The following is a 22,589-nucleotide window of genomic DNA, read 5'->3' as shown; positions in this document are numbered from 1 at the left end:
GAACCAAAACAGGCCACTAGGTCTGGGGGACCAAGCAGAACAGCTACAAGGGGCTGTTCCATATAATGAACTTTCCTAGCTAAATGTGTGAGCTGCTTCTATTAGAAACTGCATCTGTGGCACTTAATCATTACTGATTGCAGTGAGACACCCCAGATTAACAATGAAAAAGGAGAAGCACATTTTGTCACCAAGAAAAAGACCAAACATGATAAAGTGCATTTCAACTTTTTATTTTATTAAAATTGAGAGCAATGCACAGCACATGCAGTGCTAGCATCTAAACTAATACAATAAGCAATTACTAAACCTACAGTGACTTGAAGTTCAAATCTTTACATTCAGCAAGTTTAAATCCGTTCATTGCATATGATTAAACCCATTCTTTGCATATGATTGAATCCTTATCTGAACTGAATAATATTGCTGGCTGTAAAACTTGCTAAAATGCTATTGCTGAATGTACAAGTCACTGATTATGCCAATACAACAAAGATAACCACATGTTTTGAGGATTGCAATGTGCCAGACATTCACTGAAAAAAAAACCACACAACTAAACAAAAACTCACGCAACAAACATCTGAGAATCTGGACACTTCACGTCAGTGTTTTGAAGTGTTTCATTAATATCTTAAGACAAGTGTATCAAAACCTTGGCATGTTTAATTTTAAAGTTGCCAATTTTTGTTTTACTATCAGAAAGTTATGGCTACATTGCCAATGCCGGGTCTGCTTAATTTGACTTAAGAGTTTAATATGACTTAAACATTAAAAGCTCACACTACCCCGAAATATATAATTTCACGCATACGGTGACATTCAACATTCAAGTGCCAGTGTTTTTGTACTGTCTTTTGGTCAAGTTTCTTTAAACTTTCAAAGAATCACTTTTAGGCTTACAAAAATAAATATTTGTCAAAAATGTTCAATAAATATTACACAAAACTAGCAGCAAAAAGTATCTAGAAATCTGTCGTGTGCAAAGTTTTCTTCCCAACCATTATTCCCATGGTCCCAGTTTTAGAATCTAGTTCCTCCTCCTTAGACAAGCTGCGTTCAGTCTCCCAAGAGACAAAATAAGATTGGAAGTTAAGGACACGCACACAAGACATATAAAATTCTCTGAATGTGCAATAAAAGAAGTATTTTGTAAAAAGTTATGGGCAAAATGTACAAGGGCCTAAATCTAGACTAATTGAAATAGCACCATAACAAATGACCTCAAATACTGTCAAGTGCACCTACTTAAAGTTTAGAACAAGGCACAATACACTTGAAAAGATCTATTGCACTTTAGGAGATTTTGCTGTTGTCCTATGCCACTTAGACTAAGAGTTGGTAACAGCTCTGGCCGCAGAAGATAGCTCAGAGAAACTAAGTGGCAGAGGCATTTTACTGTTGGAAATACTTATCTTTGGCCAGATTCAGCATAACAGACTAAATACAATGGAAACCTATGCAACTAAAACTGACTAAAACTGCACTTGATAGCAGAATTGAAACCTTGTGCAGTTATGTACATTCCAACCTTTGTGATCTCAGAATTTGTTACTCTTCTGGAGCCATTTTACAAGTCTACAGTAAGCCAGTTAACACTTCAACGCAGCTTGAACAGAGTAATGTGAATCTGCATTAAAATAAAGCCTGCTGCATAATTCTTCCTGTTCATTCCCCCTTGACCAAAAAACATCAACACTAGCATGCGTTAAGACCAAAAAAATCAGTCAGGCCCTTAAAAGGTGGACCCATCACTGTTGTGGTCAGCCATTCTACCATTTCAATTTTAATATGGCAGGCAATTTTGAGAAGTCTAAGTAGATGAATTCTCCTAAAAACTATTTCAAGTTCAGACCTTTAAACATTCCCTGTAATGTTCCGCCTCCATTTGGCTAGCTCACATTAATAATCTGCCTAAACACTGGAATTGCTGTGTTTACTTGCATTAACTTTAAAACAGTGCTTGTATGCATGTATCCATACATCACTTCTTCTTCATCATCATCATGACTGGAATGGCTTATTAAAGACTATCAGGTTCTAAGTACCTATCCAGGATAGAGTGAGCAAATCAACTTTAACTTAGTACAGTTTTGCCACATTAGAAACTAATTCCATTGATATGCTTCAAGATGTTTTATTTTTTCAAATCCGAGTATCAAAGCCCTAATGCAGGCCACCGCACAAGTTTTTTTTTGTAGTATAAAGTGGATGAATCAATGATTCCTGTAAGTTGTATCACACCTGCGTGCCAAGGTTTGATTTTTTTAAAGCCCAAGTAGAGTAATTTTGTCAAGACAATTGATAATCTTGGGCATTACTGAGCCAACAGGACATCAAAATAAAAAGTTGTCTAAAGTTAAAGGCACAGTACATTAACAAATGATCCTCAGTCACAAAATTATAAATACAGTCTGGGAGTAGGGGGGTGGAGGAGTTAATCTCAACTACAATGGAGTCTTTAAACCTTCAAAGTAGGGCTTCTGTTCCTTTCCTTCTTCTTGTGACCTTGAGCTCCCTTAAAAAAAATTCAGTGGAGAATCACAGCTGGTAATGTACTGCGAGTTCTTGAAGCTACACAAGGTATAGTCTGGCTAAGTTACATGTGGTTTCCATATTAGCTTGTTTGGTAAGAATCTGCAGCAAGCAGATCAGTTGCCCCACCAATCTACTCCCTGAGAGTTATAGTTTCCTCCATATCCATCACTGTTATAGAAGCCGCCATAGCCACCACCTCCACCTATTAAGACAAAAAGGCAAGAAGAGTTTATGACCAAGTGAATTTACCTTTACAATCTTATTTTTCTACAGTTTGGGAAAAACCCAAGAGTTTAGATTTCCCCACCACCTTCCTTCATTCCAACAGCCCAAGGCACACTGTGAAATGAAACTCACCTCCAAATCCTCTGCTGCCTCCATGGCCACCGCCACCACCACTGCCACCGCTGCGCCCACTACTTGTGCGGCTGCTGCCAAAGCTACTGCTGCTGCTGGTACTGCTACTTGTTCGATAATCTCGGGCACCAAATCCTCCACTGAAACGGCTAGAGGAAAGAACAGCAACAAGTTGCGATTAGAAGACCATGGTTCCTTAAGTATGCTATTTAATACATTTTCTAATTCATTGCCCTTCATGTTGCTACATCAGGAAATTCAGTTAATCAAATATCTTTGCTAGTTCAGCAATTGCCAGTCCCTTGGCTAAAATGATGTACTCTACTAATTTTTAATGTTTTGTATTTCATTTTCAATTAAAGATCATATTTCGGGAAAGCAATGCTGGCCCCAATCAGTTTCAGAGCCAGTATCTGAGGAAATGCCCACTTCCACATAAACCAGCCTAAATGCCTCTGGCAGCCCCTGCCTTCAGAGGCTGGGAGAGAAGCAGCCAGATAAAGGGCCTTCACAGCTGTGGCTCCCAATCCGTAGAGCACTCATCCAGCACAGAATTGTGTATTGCCAGGTAAAAGGGAGTCTCGTATAAAGACCCAAGCAAACAGATCTGTTAAATCCGCCTTGCTGCTTCAAAGTAATAGTTTATAAATGTTCGAGTTACAAGCCACCATGAGAGCTCTAGAAATTGAAGGACAACCGTTTTTCACCCAAGATCTCCGCTGCTGATTAATAATAAAAATTAACTATTTTGATGGTGCTTAATAATGGAATCTTAGGATTTGTGTTACACCAAGCACCTTCTGCTGAGTAGGCTTATTATATGGGCCATACTCCACTAAAATATATCATTTCCCCAGAGCCAGCGAGGGCAGTGGTTTCAATTTTTTATCATGCTGCTCCATGCGCCCTCTTTTAAAAGCAACCTCTCCTGGCTAGTAATTACTATTCTTCTCATCCTGAAGAAAGGAAGAGCACTGTCTTCCACTGAAGGGCCAAAGGGAGGAATACAGAAGTAAAATATTATACTGCTATATGGAAGTCAGGTATTTTGCTTTGACGTTGGGTATCATTCCAGCTCATCTACATGACATCTAACTGCTTAGGGATTAACTCAACTTACCCTTTTGATCGCCCACGACTGCTTCCACCCTTGTGAATCTGCTCATATGCCATATTTTCTAGCCAAGATGGTACTTCCTGTTTAGCTTCAACAAGTAGATCTAGCAAGTCTTTTGTGATATTTATGTTCCTCTCATTGAAGAATGATGTGGCAAGACCTAAAGAAAGAAATACAGCATATTAAGGCAAGGTAAGGAAGCTGTATGTTCAAAATACCAAGAGCATGGGTAAGACATATTCCTGAGTGCTCTCCAATTACAAAAACTTTTAATTACAGCTGTAGCTGAACTGTAAAGCAGCATTCAAGAAATTTTGCACACAGGCGTATAATGACATCCACCCTTTCCCACATTGAGGTAATCTGCCGTGTGCTTTGCAGGAATGGGAATATTTCATGTGAATCTTTCACAACATGCCTCTGTTAACCAAAGATCTTCTGCACAAAACCAGTTCTAGTCTACTCAGTCTACTACTCAGTCTACTCAGTTACCAACTTTTTCATACTGAAAGCATGCTGATGGAGTTTAGTGACATTAAAAGTCCAAATAGTATGCAAACACAAATGCTTATACCACCATGGAAGTTTTATCAAGGTGTTGATGAAGAGTGTCTTACCAAGATTCCCGACACGGCCTGTACGGCCAATGCGATGCACGTATTCTTCTATGTCACTTGGCAAATCAAAGTTTATGACGTGTTTTACATTTGAGATATCCAATCCTCTTGCTGCTACCTAATGAAGATAAAGAGTCAGCCATCAGCTCCCCATAAGCTGAACCTGCAGTGTAAAGAGCCAATACAAAGACACAAGCATTTTCTTAACCAAGTCTATACTTACTGCAGTGGCAACCAAGATGGGACTTCTGCCTGAACGGAACTGGTGCAATGCCTCTTCCCTGTCTCGCTGAGAGCGATCACCATGGATGCTTGTGCAAGCATAGCCTTCGTGGTAGAGGAAATCCTCCAGAGAATCAGCCCCCTTTTTAGTCTCCACAAACACCAGAGTCAAGGAATCTTTTCCTATGTAAGCAAAGCATCTCATTAGCAAAACAATGCCAAATCTATTGTTATAGCACCACCAAGTGGTGCAAACTGGTATTATGACTGCAACCATAAAAAAATAACTTTACTAGTCAAGCTAGCTGCATGCAGATTAAAGAAAAATATTCAAATATAGGAGAAAACAAGGAGGAAAAGTCTGAAGCTTTTCCTCCACCTAACATAGATTCTCATTACCTGAGCCATTAGAGTTGTGTTGCATTTCTCCCAAACAGTCTTTACCTGTGGCATTTAGGAGGTCAAGCAGAAATGACCGTTTGTCTGACTCTTCCACCCACACTACTTTCTGTGTGATGTTCTCAGATGTAGAGCCAACTCTGCCAACAGCCAGAAAGATATATTCCTCCAAGAAGTCACGAGCAAGCATCTTCAAAAGAGAGAACTCTACTCAGTATGAGAGACAATTAAATAATGAATCCACCCCCATTAGACTTACCTATAGCTATAAGCTTCCATGGACGCATACAAACTAGGTGTTTCTCTCCATATTTTTAAACTAGAAACAAAGTATTCAGGCGGGGGGGGATACTTAGAATTTTTCTTGTTCTCTACCTATGATTAGCTGCCTACAACAGCAGCTCCTTGCTGGTTTGAGTATCACCACTTCTATAGTATGCTGACTCACTGGAAATGGGGCATTCAACTACTTTGCAAAACAGAATACCTGAATTTCCTTTGGAAAAGTAGCACTGAACATCATAGTCTGACGGACACCTTTGGGTGGCATAGTGTCTTGCTCAACAATACGACGGATTTGTGGTTCAAACCCCATGTCAAGCATACGATCAGCTTCATCCAGTACCAAGTATCTGGAAGGTATTATAAGACCACATTAGGATTTCCAAGATTCCATGTTAATATGCTGCTGTCAAAATGCTAAAATTATTAAAATATCATTTTCATACTTGCAAAAGTCCAGTCCAATCTTTCCTCTCTCCATCATATCTACAAGACGACCTGGAGTTGCTACAAGCAAATGGCAACCACGTTCCAAGTCACGTATCTGTTGACCAATGTCGGCCCCACCATACACGACGCAGGGGCGGACTTTGGAGCGATATGCAAACTATGGGAACAAAATTTAGTTTTAGAATTCAAGACTTGAGATATCAAGTTCCTAGGAGCACAATACCACAGGGCTGGCTAATCTACAGGCCTCATGTGCCCATCCCCCTTGCCCTGGGATTTTTGCAGATTCCCTCACCTCACCCCAATTATTATTTTTTTGTTCTTTTAAGATTTTTCTTGGGGGGGGGGGAGGAGAATCAGTGACCACTACTGCTGTGATCCTGTGATACATGAAAGTTTTTTAACCACCCACCCAATTTTCCTCTTTTAAAAGTTAGTAATTTGTCACTTGCACCTTCAGCTCCTGTATTGTTAACCATAGGTCAATGTGGCTGTATTAGCCACTCCCTGAATAATACTTACTTTTCTGGCTTCTTCATATATCTGCACTGCCAGCTCTCTTGTGGGAGCCAAAACGAGCGAGATGGGATATTGCTTACGGCGTCCATACCTTCCGTTTTCCTGCAATATTAAGTCCTCATTACCAGCTGGAAAATAAGCTGCTTGTAACAGTTATTTCTCAACACAATCTGCTACCCTTTTACTCTGCTCTTTCCATAAAGGTTTTTAAAGGTTGTGGTTTAATCCTGCAGTGTTCATGACTGCACCCAGGCAGGAGAACCACAAGCTGTGCCAGTAACTATTAGCATCACAGCCATTCTAGCAGAGTGACTGTCATCATAATCAAGATGCTGGCTACAACTGAACCTAGACCTATTCTGTGCAAACTCCATCCTGATGTGTAAACTTATTTGATGGCAGTGTCTTAAAATCAATTCACCTTCTGTTATGGTGGAACCTGTTCTAGATGGGGTTCATCCCCCCCCCCTGAAAGAGATGCACTGTCTGAGAGTACTTCTGGATCCATTACTGTCACAGCAGGCACAAGTGGCCTTAGTGGACCAGTACCTCCAACGGTGGACAGCCACTAGCATGCCTGGAGAGGGAAGGCCCAGTTTCTTAGTCTATGTTACGGCAACCTCGGGGATAATTACTGCAATGTGTTATGTGGGGCTGCCTCTGAAGACAGTCTAGAAACTGCAACTAGTGCAGAATTCAGCAACCAAATTGCTGCCTGGAACTACATCTGAACATACACCACCAGCAACCGCACTACAGGTTGACTACAGGTTTCTGGGTGGGCTCCATTCAAAGTGCTGGTTTTCACCTAAAGCTGTACACACATCTTATTGTCCTTTTTTCTGTGCTTCCTGAGAAGAGAGATGAGGAGGGTCGCAACACAAAAAAGGCCTTTTCAGTGGTAGCCCCCTAGGTGTGGAATGTTGGGGAGAGGTGCCTGGCACAATTATCAACTTTTAGGCAGTAGGCCAACATTTCGTCATTTACTCTGGCATTTGATTCTTATATGCTATAATGGTACCCTAGCCTGCTTTAATATTTATCTTTTAGTGGGGTGCAAAAAAAAAAATCCATCCTTTCTACAATATCGCAGGATGATTGCTTTTAGTAAATTATGTTGCTTTATGTAGTAAGTGATGAATAAATGTAATAAACGGTATATTTGTACTCAAGATCTACATTTTTCAGCAATGTAACAGAGATGGCAATGTGCACAGTGCTAAAGTGAAATACTCTATTGTTTGTTTAAACAAGATATAATGAACTTGCCTTCATTGCTCTGAGGGCATCACCCGGGCCATCTGTATATATCTGACTCAATATGGGCAGAAGAAATGCAGCAGTTTTTCCAGACCCTAAAAGACATTTAATCTTGAAAGCAATGCAAAAACATTTTCATTCCATAAATCCCACCCAAATGTTATGCTCCATCCATCCTGTACTCATTTCAAGTTAATCTGAAACTGGCATTAAATTTAGGGTGGTATTTTAAATCCTAATATACGTCTTACCAAATTATCGGTGTCCATGTTGTGCTAGAGTCAACTGCCAGTAAAGGGAATGGCCTCACTATGTGCACCCAAGAACCCTCAATTAACACCCCCAAATTTCTCAATTAGAACACTGCAGTAACACATAGCAAACACAAACTTGCCTGTCTGGGCACAAGCCATCAAGTCTCTCTTGTCTTTGATAATAGGGATAGCATATTTCTGCACTGGAGTAGGCCGAGTGTAGCGGGTGAGTTCAATGTTCCCCATAATGATTTCTCCCATGTCAACGTCGCTGAACTGCAACAGAGTTCAAGTTATTAAACAACCTGGTAAAAGTCCAAAAAGTTTGCTTTACACTCATAAGAGGGGAAGGCAGAGGATGGACAGAGAACTGCCCCTCATTTTCCAGCATCTTGCTAAAAGGTTGGATACCAACAAGTCTTGCAGTGGGCTCACGCAGATGGAAGCAACTTCCCATCTTCCTCACCAGCCCATTTGATTCTTATGTAGGATGGCATGTCCCCTTCCTTTCTTGGTATCCCCTTTTGTTTATGCTGAATACAAAGGCAGCAAAGCATCTTTCTCAAAGCCTAATGTGAAATATAGTGTGCTGCTGGAGGCAAGGAGAGTTATGTTCCTCCTCCAACATCCTGCATTCATTCATCTGCATGCAATTCCATGTTGCCTATAGCAATCACATAGATTACTAAAGACAAAGACTTTTAAGTAAAGTGTCCCTTTTGAAGGACCATCAGATCCACAACGCTAATTTAAATGTATAAAAGTAGTCCCTTGGTATTCTAGTGTAAACAGCACACTAGTTGTAGCATTAAACGAATACTTACGCTCTCAATGTGTGGAGGACAGTTGTTGCCTGTTGCTTCAACCGGAATGTCATCATACTTCTCAAAATTAATGCCAGTATTACCACCAGCAAACAGCTCCCTAGAAGATAAACATTCAATGTACCATCACACAGCACTGAATACCTGACTTACAGACCACCAGATCCCACTGCTAGTACTTACTGCTCCACACGTTCACTTGGGGCAAGTGGTTTAGACCAGTCATCTTCATCACTTTTATCAGACCAACGACTGTTTCCACCACGATCAAATCTGCCGCCAAAGGCACTTCTATCACCACCACGACTGCTAATGCCATCAAATTCACCGCCTCTTCCACCACGGTCATCAAACCTAGATTACATGAAATTACACTAAAACCAGTTTTCATGACAGTTTCTGTGATGTGATGTACTAAACACACTAATGAAGCTGCCTGGCTGCTAGGCAGCTTCAAAGTATTTCATGATATAATTAAACAATAAATCAGTATAACACCACCGCTATCTATTTCCCAAGATTTGACATCCCCTTGAGAAGGATGTATTACCCCAATATTTCAACTGTCTCATATATATGAGGCATGTGGACAGAATACCAATGAAATTTGAGGTGGCACACCTGCCAGGTAGAGGCATTTAATTGTTCAGATTGCATTTTAATCAACGTTGGGAATTGGACGATCATTTAACTCCTCTACTGCTCTCACAACACAATTCTGCCACATCCCCTGAACGCCCCAGCCTCCTGGTCCTTCATCAAACAAGGAGAAAGCTTACTGAAAGAGCTCCTTCCAATCCCAGATATATGCCATAACTGCACAGTTGCTCTAAATTGTCATTCCCCTGTCTTTCTGCTGGGGCATATGTGCTAATGCTAAGAAGGCACAAGGACTTCTATTATGTGGATGTAAACTTTAGAAGTCCTACAGCAGTAAGTTGGTGGAAATGAGAGGGTAGCCCTATACACATAAAAATTAACATGCTACAGTCAATGCAAGCCTAAGAGCTACAAAGCAGGCTTTCAACACAAAAAACACATGTCTTAACCTTGGTCAGTTCTCCCCTATTTCTACAGATTACTGAATGTTTAACAGTGGTGGCATTCACATTTTTAATGGGAAAAGAGCTACATTTTTACCTTCCTCTTGAACCATTACCACGCTCAGCAAAGAAGCTTGATTTTCCTGATCCACGGTCACTCCTTGCACCAAAGCTACTGTATGCAGCATCCCTGTCTCTGCCAGCATTCCACCCACCATCAAATCCTAGGAATAATAAAATCACCAATGAAATCACTGATTGTGTAGATGCTCACTGTAAAGATACAAAATCCCTCAAACCATCACCATGAAAATGTTTGAGTAATTAGCAGCCTGTCTTAAGAGAAATTCCCATATTTTATTGCACATTTTAAATCAAGAAAAGGCACTGAAATCAGGTGTTTTACTGCCAATATTGCAAGATGGCAGCGTTTAAAAAGCTGGTCCAGGGTGATCATGTAGCAAATTATATTCAAGAGGCAGCAGCCGATGATTCTCTCGAACTGCAGCAAACCCCAAAAGCAAAGCCTAGAAATGTCCATTAGGACCCTGCCTACTTTTGCGCCCATGGCGTTGTAGTAGAGAATGGCCATTAGGCAACCTTTCGTGAACCACTTCCAAAAATTATGTCATTATCTTAATTGTAGTTACAATTAATTTGTCTCAAGAAAAAAAATGGCAACCTGGGCTGAAAACGAGACCTTCCCGGAGTCCATCAATGTGTCCACAGGTACACTGAAGCAAAGATGATGAAACAGAAAGCAGTGAAAAGACCTGGAGACTGATGGTATTTCCTGACAGGAAAAATCTGGAGTCGGTGGTAACTGGTATAATGAGGCCACTCAGTGAGAAGCTTCACTGTTCTTGAGACATTCGTATGACTGTTTTATTTGGATAACTGTACAACTCCAGAATTCTACGGTAGTATCCTGTAGCTGTAACTGTAATTAAGGCTCCGGGATCCAAATTCAAGTAACCAAAGAGAATGAGTACTAATTCTGTAGCTTTCCAGCTGAGGGCAAAACAGCTCTGCAAATGGCACTTGATAAACAAAGCCTCAAACTCCCCTAAGAAGTCTCAACCTGTGCTACTATAACCTGATCTAAGCTCTCTAGAAAGAAGCTGTCTTTATTGCCAAGAGCAGCAGTGGACACTCAAGTTTTGTTGGATGAAAGGTGCCAGGTCTCCCTCGCCCACCTCTGTCATCACGTCCAGATCCTCCTCTGGATCCAAACACACCACGATCACGATCGTAGCCATTCATCCGGCTGTCACGATCATATCCATTCATATAGCCATTACCTCCACGAGAGTCCCAGCTGGGGGAATCTTTGGCAGAGAATAAAAAGTTACAAAATTAAAGGGTAAAATGCGCTAGCAAGTTTTTGCAAGCTCCACAGCCTCAGTGCGACTTTTGCTGCCAGAAATTTACATGAAAGGCTCCTTTCTGGGGAAAGCAGAGTAGTGTTGGGCCTAAATTCTTGATTAGAGATGCAAGCCTTCACCTGACATGGATGCTGCATTGTAAGCCACTTTACAAAGCTGCAAACCAGGTTTTATGGAAAGTTGTGTATTTAGTTGAGCCAAGAGATTATTTTTTTTAAAAAAAAACTAATGCAGTGATTCGTATGTGTATTAGTTTTGTGCATCAATGCTCGCTGCCATGCTGAAAACAGAAGCATGTCCTAAAGAAAGCTAGTCAAACCGACTGAAGCAAGATTCAAGATCCTGTGCTAAACTTGGCAAATATATATTTTATTATGAATGGAATGACAGACCAGTCAACGATGAGTGTTGTATTATTTTGATTACAAATCCTGCTTCCTAGTAAGAGCAGATTGCAGTATAAAGTTCATAAAATGATGTTTGAATCTAAGCCAGTTTAGTGATGCAAATGAACCTTGGTGAGCCTTGGGCTCCCACACTTTCCTTGACACGCCAACAAGGAGTTCTTGAAGGCTTCAACTTATATTTGTGCTTGACCACAACTTGTTATGCCTGGGGTGGCCACTGTGGTACTCTGGAGGACATCCATTAGAATTTGTGCCATTGATATGTTTGTGATAGTGGGAAGCATCAGATCTGCATTTTTTACTGTGCAGTCTCGCACTGCAAGCTTTATTCTCATGGTCATTTTTGGGGTATCTTATTTCTACAGGATCCAATGTTTACTCAAGTCAAAAACGTGTGCTTTCTGTCTGCAGGGGGAGATGGAAAGAGATGAGAAAGAAGCAACCAGAGGTGGTGACGCCCACAGAACTCTCATCGTTCCAAATGTGCCCGATAGCCCAAAAAGATTGATATCAATGCTAGATGTCCAAACTGACAAACTGGTGAATATTAACTACAGAACCATTTGCAACAAGCCAAGTTGAAACCAGAATTAGCATTAACAGGCTTGTCAATTTGGACATAACAAACTGCACTTAACAGAAAAGAATTCTTAACTCCTGTTGATGGCTGCACACCAAAGGAAGCACAAGAAGGAAGTGTACGAGTCCAAGGCTTGCTTGCATCACACTTGACTGTGATTTAGCATGATATCCAAACTATCCCACTGTTACCTTAGGGGGTTGTATTGATTCTTCAATTCCTAGATGATCCTAACTACCTAAGCCCTAGTAAGAATATTGTTCACTACAAGGTTTCTGTTCACTACAAGATCCTTCCACTGAGACACGTTTGGTACTTCCAAGATGCTGAATTTATTTGTCTGACTAGCAGACCAATCGAACCTCTGTCCAGGCAGCTGCAGGGTTTAGCAGAGCCACTGCCACACCCACAGCACTGTCACTCACTCTGGTCAGGTTGGAAGGCAAGAGCAGAGTTGTTGTAGCTATCAGGACCAATGCAATCAATTGACAACAGTGGGGTCAGCTCAGGATCCCAGGCCAGCTGAATTACCCTGATCCCTCCCCAGTTGGGGACTTTTTATGAGATGGTGGAGTGAAGCTTGCTGGCAGTACTCCTACCAGTGAACATTTTCAGTGGGCGAATAGGGAGCAGATTGATCTGGACTCACTAGAGTGAGCCCCCTGCCACCACAGTAGATTAGGGAGTTGGACAGCACCCTAACATTTATACTTTCTGTAATTAACAATTTACTGTACATGTATTTCATTTTTTTAAGAAGTTCTAGAAAAATTGTTTGTTCGCTGTTAAAAAGATTTTACATCTCTAGACTGGATGAAGTAAGATTCTGCTCCATCTAATTGTTATTCTTTAACATTCCAAAAACCTGAAGTTTGTGACAGATTTCCAAATGCCAAGTTCTACTAAATTACCTAGAACAATCTATTCTAAATATTTCAATTACTTATCCAACCTATAAGCAACCAAAATGCAAAAGAACTGAAAAAAGCAACATGACATCTGTTGGAATAATAGTTTTCAAAGATGTAGTACATTATGCTAATATGTAAACTTATAGAAGTTCTGTGAACCTGCTTAGAGAACCTGTCCAAGGGCTCAGGGGAGAAGTTCATAGATTTTTTAAATTGGGAAATTCTGTAAATAGGATTAAGCACACAACCCCTCCACTAATTAAGGAAAATAAATTATTAATATTTAAGTTCAGAGTATATTGTGTATTTCCTTCCATATTTAAAAAGATTTTATTAGGTGTCTAAAATTCTATATCCAAATAGAATGGTTATTAATGGCTACTAGTTACAGTAGCTATTTACTACCTCCAAGTACTGTATTCAAGAGGAAAGAACTAGAATTCTCCTTGTTGGCTTCGCATAGGCATTAGGTTGGCCAGTGTGAGAGCAGGATGCTGGACTGGATGGGCGTTTCCACCGATCCAGAAGGGCTCTTCTTATATCTTACTCACACCAGACAGCACTGCACACTGTTTAGCTTCAACATGTAACTAAAACTGTGGGGCATGGTAAACATGCTAGAAAATTAGCACTAAAAAGGCTTGGTAACTTTCAAGTGTCTTGTGGGCCAGCTTCTTTTATGCCATGTTTAATAAATCTGAAGATCCAAAAAAAACCACAATTCCAGCACTTGCCAAGACCTGAGTATTAGGATTGTTGTGGGTTTAAATTTTATAAGGTGCAGAATTGGAAACCTTTCCTTGTATTTTTCAGTCTATCCATTAGAAGAAACAAAAGCTTGCTCAGGTACAAAGTGCAACTGAAGTTGTAGTTTCCTTAATGTGTAGTTTTCCTTAAACACAGCAAGCCAGTAGATTAAACCCGCAACTTATGCAGAATTTACGTTCCAGGGATTGCACCTAAAGCCAAATTCAAAACACATTGGGTTCAATAGCGGGTGGGATTTCCAAATAAATATTTTCTTGAACCCCGCTCCCTTTTTATTTTTTGCCACACATGTAAAGCTGAATGCTAACTGTGTGTAAGTTGTGGGTTTACTGTATTCAAATTAATCCTAAAAAAGTTAAGTTGCAGGCAAAGGAAGCATGCCTGACAATGAGCGTAAAGGAACAAATGCTCACACTGTTAGTTGACTGCAAGTTATAACTATGCAATATGCTTAGAGGCATGCTCTCAAATGACAATTTTTTAAGACCACTCCATCCTGACACCAACTTACAGCTTCTTGGTGGCATCGAATTGGAATAGTAGTTTGCTGCATAGTTATAGGCATTACCTGCTGCAAAAGAGCCATAAAACTCCCAGCATTATAATTCAATCCAGTTCAAATGCATAAAAACTCAATATAATGGTACAGTAGAATTTCTTCAACCTGTAAAAGATATTTTACTCAAAATATCCGTGTGAAGATGTCAACTTTCCAGGCTTCCACATTTACAATCACTCACCAGCTCACCTTTGGCGGAGAGGGAAGGGGAACAAGAGCACTCTCTTGCCTCCTGGTGACCAGGATAGGGGAACCCCGTCCTGCTGCCAAAGCACACGTACAGAGGACTTAGGAATGGCAGGAGCCAGCCTCTCACCAGGTCAAGACACCCTGAGAAGCCAAGATAAACTCTCAACAGCTCCAAACAGTCCAACACAAGGAGTCCTTTCCCTCAAGAAAAGGGCAATGCATCTGATTCAACAGGTATTGTGCAACGTCACACTCAATAATTTGTACAGCTGCGTTTAAGGGTTGTGTCCTAGTCCTACTCATAGTAGACCCACTGAAATAAACAAACATGGCTAACTTAGGTCCATTAATTTCTATGGATCTACTGAGAGGAACTCAGAATGAACCACATGTGTATGAGAGTGAATAAGCTTTCCCCTGGGAAAGGTTCATCCTATCTTGTGTTGGGTAGTCCTTGGAAGCAGCAGGAATCACTCTTCAATGTTTCTAAGCATGTCCTTGTGAGGCAACAACTTCCAAATGGGCACAGGCACCTGTATCAGTCTGTTGCAAAAATAAAGGAACTTGTGACATACTTGACCAACTGCGATAAGAGCTTCTGTGGATTTGCGATACAACAACTCTATTGGTCTTTACAGTATCCATACCTACACGAGAGAAGGGGTAAGGACAACTACAAATAGCTGGATATCAATGCCATTCAGTATTTGTTAGCCCCAATACAACTGAGTTTTCTTGCAAAGAGCTGTTAGTTTCGAATAGAAATTAGAATCTGTGAATTTGAACAAGCTTCATCTTATGCCTTGTTCTGCCACTATTCACAACTTCTATCAGTTGAGCAACGAAGTGGGCAGAGTCAGTTGTCCTGACAATAAGCACCCTATACCTAAACTTTCCTATCTAGCAGTTAGAATACTTGCAAAAGTAGTATCTGTACATTATTTCCCTGCTCCCAAATTCAGTAGCACTTCCAGACCGCTTTGCTGAACTGTGCAGAGATCCTATCTACAATATTCAATCTGTAGATATTTAAAGTGGGCTTGGAAACCTGCATCCCAGAAGATGCTGGACTTGCAACTCCTATCCCCTTCAGCCAAGAATGGCCAGAGTTGTAGACCAGTCAATATATGGAAGGCCATAGGTTCTCACACCTATTTTTAAAGACTTCTAGCAGCAAAGTAGGGAGAGACCTCTATTAACTTGGAGAGCTACTTACCAACAAACCGATTTATAGTCACAGTAAATTAGTTTCTGGCTTTTACCCATGAAGCCGATTTAAGCTAAAATGCTGAAAGATCACAATTGAAAGTAAAAAGTATTCTCTAGAAAAGTATTCTTGGTGCCTCCCTGCCAGTCCACAAGCAAGGTAATTTTTGCAGAGGCATCCAAGACAAGCTGTCACAGGTTGGGAGAGGGGTGAGACCTGATGTTCTCCAGCACTTCAATCCTATTTGAATTAAGCCACATGGAGTAAAACACTAACTTGCTCCCAGGTAAATGAGTATTGGATTGCAGCCCAAGTTTAGTAGTTGATCAGACACTATTAATGCAGCATATTCCCCTATAGCATTGGAGGGTTGAATTTTTAGAGTATCATGATGCAATTTAGCAGGAGATTAAGAGCTTAATCAACCAACAGCTTAAAGCTCAAGAATCCTTGGACAAAGCTCTGTGTTCAAACTTCCCCATAAACAGGCTTGATGGTTACAGGCTACACATAGGGTTTTTCAGGGCATGGTATAGCCACCAACTTATTAGAACGGATTGTACCAAGCTATGAAAACAAAAAAATGTCAATGAGCTGACCGTAAGGCTTCCATTAGTAGAATGTGGAGGATCTTCACCAGTACTCCATCAGCTCTACATCCCACCACATCCTTCCTAGATCTCCAGAGGTTTAAGGAAACTTCCACAGCAGATTTAGAGGGTATACAGGAACTACTGAAAATTGCTTCCAGTGTCAATCAAGATGATGGTACGGGTATACAGTCACGATTTATTTTACATTTTCATAATGTGTGTGGGCCACTCCCTTACACATTCTTTATTGACACAGACTCTGATAATGGAGTGGACATTTCAATACAGGAATCACTGCCTGACTCCATGATTACCATAACTTTCAAAATGAGCAAACCATTATCTTATTCTGCTTGGATGCAAGCACTACATTTTACAACAGATTGCACTGTTACTTCAGTAGCTTTATTACTCAAGCCAAATATACAGCTCATCAATCAGCAGCTTACTTAGACTTGCCTAGCTAACTACATTGATCCCAAATCTTCCCCATACCCACTGTAGAATGAGGGAATCTAATTTTTGCCACAGACTTAATAAGGTGTTACTTAAGTGTGCACTCTTAATACCTTTCCCTACTTTCAAAAGCCTAGGTACTCATATGTCCAACCCCTTGTACCAAATCTCCCTGAATCTGAGCACCAAACATTTTCAGGTTCTTGCAGTTCAATTCATTTGTGAGCCTATTTTTTTAACCCTGATGTTCTATATATTCAAGTACCAACGAACATACCCTGCTTTGAAGCTTCTCTATTCCGTAAGTGAGGAGGAATGTACCGGCCTTCTGAAAGTTGGAAAAAAGTTTCAGATTAAAACTCTATGCAGCAAGGTCTGTTGCTCTTTTATTACCAATAATATTAACACCTTATTTTGTTTATTGATTAAACTTGGTCATTTTTTGCTATACCAACTTTAAATAACTTACAAAAAACCAAACCAACATGCACATTAAGAAGTGTTTAAGTACTTCATGCTTAAGCATTTAGTCTAAACATATAGCACCCCTTCCCAAGCATTTTCATTGTTATAAATATGCAAACAACCAAAGGGTGGCAACACGAGAACGAGCCTTTTGGATGGTGGTTCCCCATTTGTGGAATGCTCTCCCCTAGGGACACCTAAATGTATGTAATAAAGGTGCCAAACGAAAACTTTGCTCTTCAAGCAGGCATTTGGCTAATTAACATTCTATGGCTTTCAAAATGTGTTTGTGGGAAGTGGGTTATTAGTTTGCTTTGTTTTCTAATGTATTTTGTATTCTCAGACAATACACAAATTTAATACATAATAGTAACAACAATAACTGGAATGTGCTGCTGCCTCACTATAGGAAATGAATACATACCCTGTTTTAGCAGATGAAACAATTTATGTACTCTTGAGTAACACAATCACTAAATCCCTTTTGATACCATGCTCATACTATTGTGCACCAAAACTGTATGCAACTTGCAGTCTACTCCTTTAAGGTCTGCAATTAATTGATTAAGCAGGCACCCAATTTAAGGTTCTTAACATTCATTTTAAAGGCAAGTTTCTAGCATGGTAATATGTAATGTACAACAGATTTAGGTGTAACTGATTTACACAGAAAACCAATGAGATTTAGTAGTCTACAATTACAGTACTTGCAGGATGCCATAGATCTGCTCTCTCAAGCATCAAAATCTGCCATTTTTCTACTATTGTACTGGACAAACATGCCATCAAATATTCTCTACTAGCTGCAGTAAGATGCTTTAATTCTGAATTATATACTTACTGCTTGCTGTACCTCCTCCACTCTGATCGTCTGAAGAATTCAAGTCTAGACCAGCAAACTTTTTAAAAAAGAATAGTCATTCAACCTGATTAATTGAAAATACTTCAACTAGTAAATAATTTCTAATCTCATCTCACATTGTAAATTAGCAGGCTCTCAGCCTTAAACACCAGAATAGCTTTGATATTGCTGTTGAAAATTTAATGTCAATTTAAACCATACCTCCTTAAAACGTACTTTGGTTTTACTTAAAGCATGTGACATTATGGACAAAGGCCTCAATTTAGTGCTGTCTTCCAATATGCTTAATATTTGCATTCAAAAATACAGTAGACTACAACCCAAATTCCCCTTTCCTCAAACGTAACTACTTATGCCAATGCTTTTAAAAATAAAATGGAACTTAAGCTTGCACTGTATACCTTAGCCTTCGTGTAGTTTTACTGAAGCTGTCAAGAAAAAAGGGGCTAGGCCTTAGGATTGTCCAAGCGGTATATACAACCAAGGTAAAAAATACCGCTGCTGAATATTTTCATATACTCGTGAAAATGAATTTTGTTTGCGGAAGGGGGGGTTAATAAAAAAGTCCATTTATATCTAAGAATCCCCTTTTTCAACTTAAGATGGATGCACATCATCTCGCGCGGCCTTCAGACAGAGCTATTAGCAGTTGTACAAGGCAGGCTCGCTCGGCCGGGTGAGCCTTGGGGGAAAGCGTTCCCTCCTCCCCGCCCCCCAAGCGGGCCTGGCGAAGACGGAGCGCCGCCCCCCCCCGGGGGGTTTACGGCCGGAGCGACACAAGCAGCGGCGCTCGGCTTTCACTGGCGGCCGCTAATCCGGCCGCGTCACGTGGCTCCTTCCTCTTTCCCCTTCCCGGCCGGCTTCGTGACCTACTTCGGGAGCCGGCTCTAGCGCAGCGCCACCGCGCCCCAAACCGGGCAGAGGGAAGGCGCAACTTCATTTTAAACAGGCTTCCGAGAAGCCAAGGCGAGAAGAAGACGCGGCCTTAGGCCTGCCCTCCCCCCCCCCACCTCGTGGGCCTCGAGGACAAAGGAGTCGGGGGCGCGCGCGAGGCGGAGCGGGAGGAGCAGCGGCAGCAGCACCAGAGCCATTGTGGCTCCCACTCCCCTCCTCCTCCCCTTCCCCAGACAGAGGGAGCCGCGCACGCGCCTCCGCCGCCAAGCAGCCTCTTTCTCCCCCCCCCCACCTCGCTTCGTCACACGCACAATGGCCGCCGTTGTCCCCCACCCGCTGCAGTTCCCGGCCGCCGCCGCTAGGGGGCCCGGCAGATGTAAGCAGTCGCCAGCGACGCACAAAGCCCCCACAGCAGGCCTCAAAGGGCCCGGCGGCGCTTCACCCGAGCTACCCTCCGCTCTCCGCCGCGCCGCTCCCTTTCCTCGTTCGCGGGGGCTCCGCTGGCCTCGCTCCGCTCCCTTTCCCGAGGGAGGCTCGGGGCTTCGCGAGGCGCCAATGGGGCGAACCCCACAAAAGGAACTGCGTCACAGTTAAATGCGCCACCAAGAGAGCGGCGTGAGGAGGATGCGGGGGGGGGGCGAGAATAAAAGGAGTAAAGGGGCGAACTAGGATCGATTCAATGAGTCCGGAGGGCCCCCGAAAACAGGCCGGGGAGCAGGGGGGGGATACGCCTCGGTCCTCCAGGCCCACCCGCCATCCCGCCCCCGTTTACCTGCTGATCTAGACCGAGGGCATTTTCCACTGCCACATGACTCATAACGAGAGATCGTGTCGGGAGGTCCCGCTCCGCGTAGAGAAATTCGGATTCACTAGACGTAGAACTAGCCTGGGCCGCTGTCGCTATCGCCGCTACTTCGCCTCGGAATCGCGTCTCTAACTGAAACCCCCCCAGTTCGGCCCGGGCCCTTATATATTCCTCCGCCCCCTCGCAGGCGCCGTGCTGACTTCAGCGCGCAAACCACGCCCCTTCTTCCTCCTCTCGATCCCCTCCCCCCACCTCTGCTTGCAGCAAAAGGTATCGCGGGGAGAACTCTCCGCTCCGCATAAAGAGGTGGGGGGAGGGCGAAGAAATCCCAAGGCTACCGCGAGAACTAGGGAGGCTGCGGACTCCTCCCGATTCAGGAGGATCTAGGTGTTATCGCGAGGTTTCTTCACACAATGTTTACAGCGCTGCTCGCGCGAGATCTCTACCCCTCCCCGCCCTGGTTTGCCTTCCCCTCCCTCGCGTTTCGTTTCGTAAAGACTGGTGAGTCACCCCCCTCCTCGTTTTCTTTGAGATCTCGCGAGATTTCTGTCCAAATGAAATAAGGCTCTGGGAACAGAGAGGGGCTCCCTAGGTCACGTGGGCATTTCCGTTCGGTCCTGCCGCCATCTTAGGCTGTATGCGGCTGCTGAAGTGGCGCAGCCTTCGGGTGGGGGTGGGGATGTAGTGTGAGGGGCCCAAAGTGGAGAGCCGAGGCGGCTAGGCCGCCACCTATGTCCCGAGGATTGCGAGAAGCAGCACGAGAGTTGGCGGTAACGTCAGAGTGACGTTGCGCGACTCGCTTCTGCCTTGTGTGTGACCTAGGAGGGGTCGCCTGGCAACCAGCAGCGCGGCCAGCAGCCCTCCCGACGCCCTGTAACCCCTAAACAATGAGGAGGCGATGGCCTCCTGGCGGAGTTCCCCTTCTTGCGCCTTTCCCACCCCCTTCCCTCTGGCGCCTAATGCCCTTGCTTCGCTTGGTCACAAAAAACCCTCTGCAAAGAAAGGAAGCACAGCGATGACCTTGTCTGGGCCTCTCGCATCATTTGCCTATGGAAAATGCTGCCTTCCATTGCAAGGAGGAGTTTGGCCTCTGCCGTCTTAAGTGCGGGAGGCTTCTGACCCCAGAGGTCAAGGTTAAGGACTGAGAGGCCGCCCAGTATTTTTAGCTCTTCAGGATGCTTCTCCAGAATGCCTGTCGCCTTGGACGCATTTTGACAAAGGAGCATAGCTCATAGTACCCTCCCCCCCCCCAAACGTCGTCCCCAAAACACCTGAGGAAAAGCAATTTGACATTGTTGGCTTACTTCAGTAGATCTTTGTATACTCAAAAAGTTACTGGTAGTTTCTCCCCGTGTATACATGCTAACTTCACATTTGCACTATCTGACCCAGTATGATCTTAGGCAAATTTATTTGAGTAAGTCCCATCAAAATAAAAGAGTGCTGCAAGTGCCCCTTGTTCTGAGGCAAATGTGTGTATTCATAACGCACCTACTCTCAGCAGCCAGAAGCATCATAGCCGGACACTGGAGAGACCTGTCTGGAGCAAGCATAGACCAATGGTGTCAAATAGTATGGGAAACAGCCTTATTAGAAAAACTAACCAACAAACTGAAACTGACGTGGGGACAAATAGAAGAAGACGCCTTCAACCCGGTATGGTTACCCTTTATCACATACACAGCCCAACAAGAACCTGCCAACAGCATTCAAATCAATCTGGCTAACCTGATCCAAAAACACCCACCCAGCCCACTCACACATGAAACAATTTTCACTACAGCCAAAGACAACCAGCCACACCCTAGCCTAGGCCACCCCCAACCTCTCTAAACCCCAAAGAAATACATGCAATTAGTAAAGAGAACCCACATAAGTGGCACACACACACCAAACAGGAATACAGTAGCATTGCCACCCAACCCCCACACACCCTTTACCATCCCCCCTCCACCTGTTTCCCCCTTTTCTTCCTAATGTAATACCAATGTCTCAACAAATGAAACTGATCTGTAGAAAATGTAACTTGAAAAAGAGGCATTGCACATGCTTTTGTAAACCAGAAAATTTCAATAAAAATATATTTTAAAAGATAAAGAATAAAAAGAAGCTGCCCAATAAGTGTGCAAAAGCACACAAGCAGATTCTCCGTGCACAATTTTTAGAGTTGTTTGTGCAGTTTTCTGGTTTTGTGCTGCCATTCTGTCTGTGTGTGTGTGTGTGTGTGTGTGGAAACAGAGTGTAAGTATTTATAAACCTGCCACCACTTAAAAATCCATTTTGGAAGAACCAGAGCAGTTCCTTTTTCAGTGGGCCAAAATTGTTTTAACCGTGTTCAGCCTTTTAAATATGAAGCTTTGGAGTGCTGTGAGGAAAAAAAGGAAGATTTGGATCAGACCCATAGCCGCCGACTCCATGGGGCTTGAGGGGGCTCGAGCCCCCTCAAAAAAAATTTTGGGGGGGCTCAGCCCCCCCAATAATCTCGGGCGGGCGCCCTTCCAGCAGAGCGCCGCCGCCGCCCCCCGCCTCCTCCCCACCTGCTCCTTCGCCAGCCAGCCAGCCGCGCGCCCTAATCGGAGAGCCCCGGCCGTCCCCCGCGAGATTAGGGAATCCCCGGGAGCGGGGG

At 42.9% G+C, this 22,589-nt stretch overlaps 1 protein-coding gene across 5 annotated transcripts; it reads right to left on the bottom strand.

The window, feature by feature from the left end:
* Positions 1 to 217: 217 nt before the first annotated feature.
* DDX3X (DEAD-box helicase 3 X-linked) lies at positions 218 to 20,391 on the bottom strand. Of its 5 annotated transcripts, none has more exons than XM_081199486.1 (19): positions 19,931 to 20,391; positions 18,244 to 18,301; positions 17,215 to 17,265; positions 14,445 to 14,504; positions 11,079 to 11,210; positions 9,980 to 10,106; positions 9,023 to 9,193; positions 8,840 to 8,939; positions 8,156 to 8,291; positions 7,771 to 7,856; positions 6,505 to 6,603; positions 5,979 to 6,139; positions 5,738 to 5,882; positions 5,251 to 5,440; positions 4,853 to 5,034; positions 4,630 to 4,747; positions 4,016 to 4,172; positions 2,896 to 3,044; positions 218 to 2,740 (listed from the first exon to the last, which is right to left on the bottom strand). In XM_081199486.1, exons 1-19 carry the CDS (start codon positions 19,973 to 19,975, stop codon positions 2,652 to 2,654), a joined length of 2,256 nt encoding a protein of 751 aa, XP_081055612.1. In that variant the 5' UTR covers positions 19,976 to 20,391; the 3' UTR covers positions 218 to 2,651. The 5 variants fall into 5 exon arrangements, with proteins under 5 accessions (XP_081055612.1, XP_081055613.1, XP_081055614.1 ...); XM_081199487.1 differs by having other exon boundaries at positions 5,296 to 5,440; positions 19,931 to 20,389; XM_081199488.1 differs by lacking the exon at positions 14,445 to 14,504 and having other exon boundaries at positions 19,931 to 20,390.
* Between the last annotated feature and the right edge of the window lie 2,198 nt (positions 20,392 to 22,589).

Source organism: Podarcis bocagei (assembly GCF_964188305.1).
Source record: "Podarcis bocagei genome assembly, chromosome: 6".
Lineage (NCBI taxonomy): Eukaryota > Metazoa > Chordata > Lepidosauria > Squamata > Lacertidae > Podarcis > Podarcis bocagei.
Note: the sequence above shows the minus strand (reverse complement) of the source record. Positions and strands in the feature narration are given on the sequence as shown.